The sequence below is a fragment of the Nicotiana tabacum genome, chromosome 24, assembly GCF_000715075.1.
Source record: "Nicotiana tabacum cultivar K326 chromosome 24, ASM71507v2, whole genome shotgun sequence".
Taxonomy (NCBI): domain Eukaryota; kingdom Viridiplantae; phylum Streptophyta; class Magnoliopsida; order Solanales; family Solanaceae; genus Nicotiana; species Nicotiana tabacum.
In genome coordinates, this window is record NC_134103.1 from 57,567,022 (window position 1) to 57,573,021 (window position 6,000).

At 34.0% G+C, this 6,000-nt stretch overlaps 1 protein-coding gene across 6 annotated transcripts in view; it reads right to left on the minus strand.

Annotated features, from left to right (window-relative positions):
- Nucleotides 1-1,924, minus strand: part of LOC107792226 (uncharacterized) — a 56,095-nt gene extending 54,171 nt beyond the window's left edge. Inside the window, exons 1-3 of one of the 6 annotated variants that reach the window (XM_075248300.1) lie at nucleotides 1,801-1,924; nucleotides 1,465-1,732; nucleotides 74-159 (exon numbers count right to left, since the gene is read on the minus strand). In XM_075248300.1, the coding sequence (XP_075104401.1) occupies nucleotides 74-159; nucleotides 1,465-1,677 (299 nt within the window). In that variant the 5' untranslated portion in view covers nucleotides 1,678-1,732; nucleotides 1,801-1,924. Of the gene's footprint in view, nucleotides 1-73; nucleotides 194-1,464 lie in introns of those variants that run through there. The other 5 variants (XM_075248301.1, XM_075248302.1, XM_075248304.1 and 2 more) reach the window with 5 other exon arrangements.
- Between the last annotated feature and the right edge of the window lie 4,076 nt (nucleotides 1,925-6,000).

A 6,000-nucleotide genomic window follows, 5' to 3' on the forward strand; every position in this document is an offset into this window, starting at 1 on the left:
TCGTTAGTTCAACAATTAAGAATTACTTGAAGATGACTTCAACAAGTTAAAGGAGTTTCCAAGTAAGACCGACCTAATACCAGGCTGAGCTCGCTCCTTCATCATTTCCAACTGTCTCTTAATATATTGAGCTGCTTGTTTCAAACCTTGACGCCCTTCCTATACATAAAAAGTTTACCTGCACACATTATATCTTAAAGAAGACAAAGAAAGAGAATAAAGGATAACCCAAATCTACGCAAGCGTCTAGTTCAAATTCTAAAGCAAGAAAATAACAAGGATATATAGCATTAGCCATTGTTAACTACTGTGTTCGAAACAGAAACCAGAATAAACGAAATAAACTGGAAAAACGAATAAACATAAACTTGAAATAATTGTTCTGAGCCTACAGAATTCATTGTGTCCTTAAGGAATTTAATCCCCTCACAGTATCCAAGGTGTTGGATTATTTCCTCACAGGATTGAACGGATATACCTTTGTTAGAGTAGTGGTTCTTCAAACGACAACAAACTACGAACGCAAAGACTGGAACAAATCACACACAGACTCTATTTTGTGTTTGGAAAATAATGTAGAAGTTTCAAAAATTAGTAAGTGAAATCTGAGGCCATGCCTCCGTATTTATAGCCAACAAAAGGATGTGAGGTGAAAAGGTGGACTTCAAATGCAGCCTTTTTTGGTGTCTTTTCGGAAAAATCAGGTGCCTTTTCGGGAAAACCCAATTAACTTTTACGGAAAACGTCACGAACTAAAATAAAAAATAAACAAAATTTATTAATCTAAAAATTAATCAATCAATCAGATCATTTGACCTAATCCTAATGCGAAGCCAAATCAAAAGCCGAGCCAAGCGACTACGTGAGGGCTTGCCTTCTTCCCGACCTTTTAAGCTAGTGTAGAAGTGTTTTTCAATATAAGCCTAACAACATTCTTCTCTTTATTTCGTATAGGACAACATCCCTTCATTACACATTCACACCTCACAAAACCCAACAGTCGTAAACTGAGCTACTAGTAGTACAGAATGCCACAAAAAGTCACTGTCCATGAAGCCTTTTTTCCTCAAATTTTCATTAGAAAAATTCAATCCGGTGTTTGCTCAAATTTTCGCTCAAAAAAACTGTTCTTTTAAGTTGTGGTTCGAGGGTAGTTTCCAAAGAATTCTTTTTGTTCTTCCACCCACAAAACACTCATAAATCTAAGATTTAAAAAAAAAAAAAAAAAGGCTGCAACTATCCAAACTCATCTCAAATTCCACGAACTTTTTCACAAAAAAAAAAACTTTTTCAACTGAACATGTGTTGCATTTGTTTCATGTTAATATCTCATGCCTATCGCATTAATTAAGCAGACAAGGATTGAGGAATATAATTTAATCTTCCCCTACTCCATGCATTCTCAGCAGCAACAACAAAGCAATTGAATACTGATTAGGGCTGCCCAGTGCAAATACAGTATACCTGGCGACCTCCAATATCTTTAGACAAGACGCGAACATGCTCAACAGCTCTGCCCTCAGAGAAGCGATCAAGAGGAGCCTCCATCCCAAGTGGTGTGATGAACTTCATGTGAATGATGGAGTATACCAGCACCGATATCAATCCGTAAAATATCCCCACACTAAACAGTATTCTCAATCCGGCTATATCACCCCTGCTCAGCCTCCACGACATCACTTCTTCTTTACAGTATACTATATTCGTATACAAAGAATTAATCACAATACACCTGTGGATTTATGATAGTTGAATAAGACGAAGATATAATTCGAATCAGGAAAGGAAATAAGTTCGGACCTGCGGAGAGGTTTTCGTCAGAGTGTAGTATCTGCTAGAATTCGTATTTGCTTGTCCCAATTCGGCTCCTTCGGCTTCTCAAGTTTTCTGGGCCCATACCAGGGATTAGGGGAATACAATTTAGCGGAAATGACATTTTAAAATATATTCGCAGTTTTCAATGTATTTAAAAATTAGTCAATTTCGCTTAAACTTCAGAACACAGTATGCTAGAGTTTAAACCTGATAACTCAAACTTCAGCACATTGTGTCCTAAAATTCAAAAATTATGTCCAACAGTTTGAATCTTATGTCCTGAATTTTAAATTAATAGTTCAGAAATTCAGGACACTTATTCAAATTAGCAGCTCAAAAATTCAGGACACTAAATCTTGAATTTCCAAATTCAGGATACTTAGTGCTGAAGTCCTGGAGTTTAAACCTCAAAATTCAAACTTCAGGACATCGTATCTTAAAGTTCAAAAATTGTGTCCAGAAGTTTGAATTTTATGTCCTAAATTTTAAATTAGTAGCTCAGAGATTCAGGACACTTAGTCCTGAATTTCAAATTAGCAGCTTAAAAATTCAGGAAACTAATTCCTCAATTTCCAAATTCAAGATACTTAGTCCTGAAATTTTGGTGAATGGCTAATCTTTAAATACATTATAAATTGCGGATAATATTTAAATAGCGGGCTTAAAAGTGGATATTGCTTCACTTCGCCCTACAATTTACCGCAAAAATGACACCAAGTAGCCACTTTTAAGCATGTTGTTTAAAATATATCCATAATTTATAATTTATTTAAAAATTAGTCAATTTCGCTCAAACTTCAGGACACGACATCCTAGAGTTTACACCTCATAATTCAAACTTCATGACATCGTGTCCTAAAGTTCAAAAATTGTGTCCAGAAGTTCGAATATTATGTCCTCAATTTTAAATTAGTAGTTCAAAAATTTAGGACACTTAGTCCTAAATTTTAAATTAGCAACTCAAAAATTCAGCACTCTAAGTCCTAAATTTCCAAATCGAGGATACTTAGTCCTGAAGTCCTAGAGTTTAAACCTCAAAATTCAAACTTCAGGACATCGTGTCCTAAATTTCGAAAATTATGTCCAGAAGTTCGAATTTTATGTCCTGGATTTTAAATTAATAGCTCATAAATTCAGGACACTTAGTCCTATGGGTGTTCGTCGGTCGGTATGGTACGGTATTTAGACATTTCGGTTTGTTATTCGATTTCTTAAAATGCTATACCAATACCGTACCTAATTAAATTCGGTATGGTTCAATTTTTCTCCTTTCGGTTTCGGTTTATTCGGTTCGGTAACTTCGGTTCATTCGGTTTTAATACTAACAAGTGCATAGAGTCATAGACTATAGTATACTTAATTAAAGTACTCAAAAGTACAAAACTAAAAACGTTTGTTGACAAAAGTTTTGTCCAAAACCAGCAAATATCAACTTAGAGAGAGAAAACTGCACATAAAGGAATAAATTTGATCATTAGAAATATCTTCTTACTTGCTTAGTGTTAATTGATGAACTTAGAGAATAAAAGAAAGTAAAATTTTAGTTTTTTTATATTTATGTTATAATTAATAATATGTGTTTTGTGTAATATAATATATATTTCGGTACGGTATCTGTATTTCGGTATTTTATTTTAAAATACTAAATACCATACCTAATACCATATTTTTTTAAATCTTAAACCAAATACCATACTGAATACCAAAATATCGAATACCAAATACCAAAAAATTCGATTTCGGTACGGTGATTCGGTATTTACCAAATTATGCACATCCCTGTTAGTTCTGAATTTTAAATTAGCAGCTCAAAAATTCAGGAAACTAAGTCCTGAATTTCCAAATTCAGGATACTTAGTCCTGAAGTTTGGGTGAATTGGCTAATCTTTAAATACATTATAAATTATGGATATATTTTAAATAACGCGCTTAAAAGTGGCTATTGTTGCACTTTGCCCTTACCACGATGATAAGGGTCGACTTTAAGGTTATTACAAGTAAGGCTTGGCCTTAGGCCCCCAAATTTGGGGCCCCATTTTTAAAAAATAATATATTTATAGGTATTTAAAAAAATAGTACTTTTAGTACAAAAGTAGAGTTTTTCTATGATAGTTGCCTCAATGGTGTTTATATAGGCTAGTACTAGGGTTTTAGGAGGAGGACTAGCTAATGGGTAGTAATTTTTCAACATCTCTCACCCATACATATGAGAGTGCTTAAGCTTCACAAAGTTAAGAAAAATATATTTTTCTTTAAATATGTATTGCATCATTCATACCAGATAAAAGGTCGTGCGAACAGCATATTATGAGAGCCTGTTGCTATATATTTGTAAGGAATATATGGCCTCTTGTGGTCGTCATGAAAGTCTTCAAGTAGATCACAAAACTATGCTTAGGCCTTATTTGTTTGTACTTAATGGAGGTATGAATCTTAATAATTCAAATCTCAGGCATTAAGTGTGCTTGTTTTTAAATCCGAATCTGAATTATTTAGATCCTAATCATTAAGTGTATTTTTTTATTTTATAATCACTTAATGGGTCTGAATAGGTTTGAATGATTAATACCTGTAATAACGACTTAATATTATTAAGATGTTATCATCCACATTCATTACTAATCGTTGCTACCATCTACCATTATCGTCTACCATCATCTACCATCCACCATCACCATACTCAACTAATAGCATCGACCACCACCATACTCGAATACCATCATCGACCACCACCATTCTCAACCAGAGTCGCAACTGTCATTATTATCGACTACCATCGCCAACCACCCTACCATTATCGACTACTACCACCCAACATCGCCACCATTAGCAATTAATACCACCACCATCATCCTCAATCACAACCACCCGCCCACCCACCTCAATTACCACCACCAACCATCATCACCACCATCATCAATCATAGCCATCACTGTCCACCATTATAAACTACCACCAACCATCATCACCACCATCATCAATCATAGCCATCATTGTCCACTATTATAAACTACCACCATCCATCACCACCTTCCTCAACCTCAACTACCATTACCACCTATTGACGATCAATTTCGACCCTCCCTTTTAAAATTAAATTAATTATATTTATTAATTAGCAATAAATGTGGTAAGATATTTTAAAATCAATAATACCTATTTTCTCAAAAATATAATATGTAATAATAATTAATAATATTGAATTAATAGCAATCTGGTATTAAATATTCATGGATTATATTACTCTTACTATTTTGAATTATTAAAATAACTTTTATATTGTCTTTGATTTATAATTATGTTGTCTTTATTACTTTAATTAGCCAAAATTTGTTTATAATTTAATAAATGAAATATTATAATTATTAACTAATTAATTACAGTAATTAATAGTATATTTAATTATTATATTTTAGCACGTCTAATTAGAATTAATTAAGTTATTTCTTAAAGGGATTAAAATTTCAAAACGCTACAATTGTAGTTAATCAACTAAACTCAATGGCTATGTGTTAAAATCTATTTCAGTTGTTTTGGCCCAAATACACGAGCCCAAACGCCCTGACTCGGTCTAGATCTACCCCCTCTATCCCATGTTGCCAATCTATGCCATTTCCTCTCAGCCAATGGCATCATGCGACGTCACCCCTCTTCCATATTCACACAACAAACACAAAGAATCTTGACCGTTGATCTAACTCATCAACGGTTCATAATCCATCTCTGTTTTCCCTTTATTCTTTAAAATCTTTACCATCCACCATCTCAACCGTTGGATCACAAAGATAAAACGACAACCGTTTTTTATCAAAAACCAATTTAATAATCTTTACTATCCGAAATATCAGGGCTGTTGATCAAAAGATCCAACATCCCAGATTCTATCATTCATTTTAAACCTACCAAACACCCATAAACCCTACTCATTTGAGGCAATAGAGGCAACACTACTGTAGCTTTTGCTCCCTCCCCCTACTTGTACTCTTCCTTTGTGGTCTTTTCTTTTTTTATTATTAATAAAATAGTTACAATGCAGCCCGCCTAGTAGTATAATTTGCTTAACAAAAAAAAACTACTCATTTGTATCGCCACCGGCCGCCCTTCTTTCCAATTCCCTCTCCTTTCTCTTATCCCATCCGACCCCGTCAGTTAAAAAACCTTGCACAAATTTGTGCAAGGTCACAG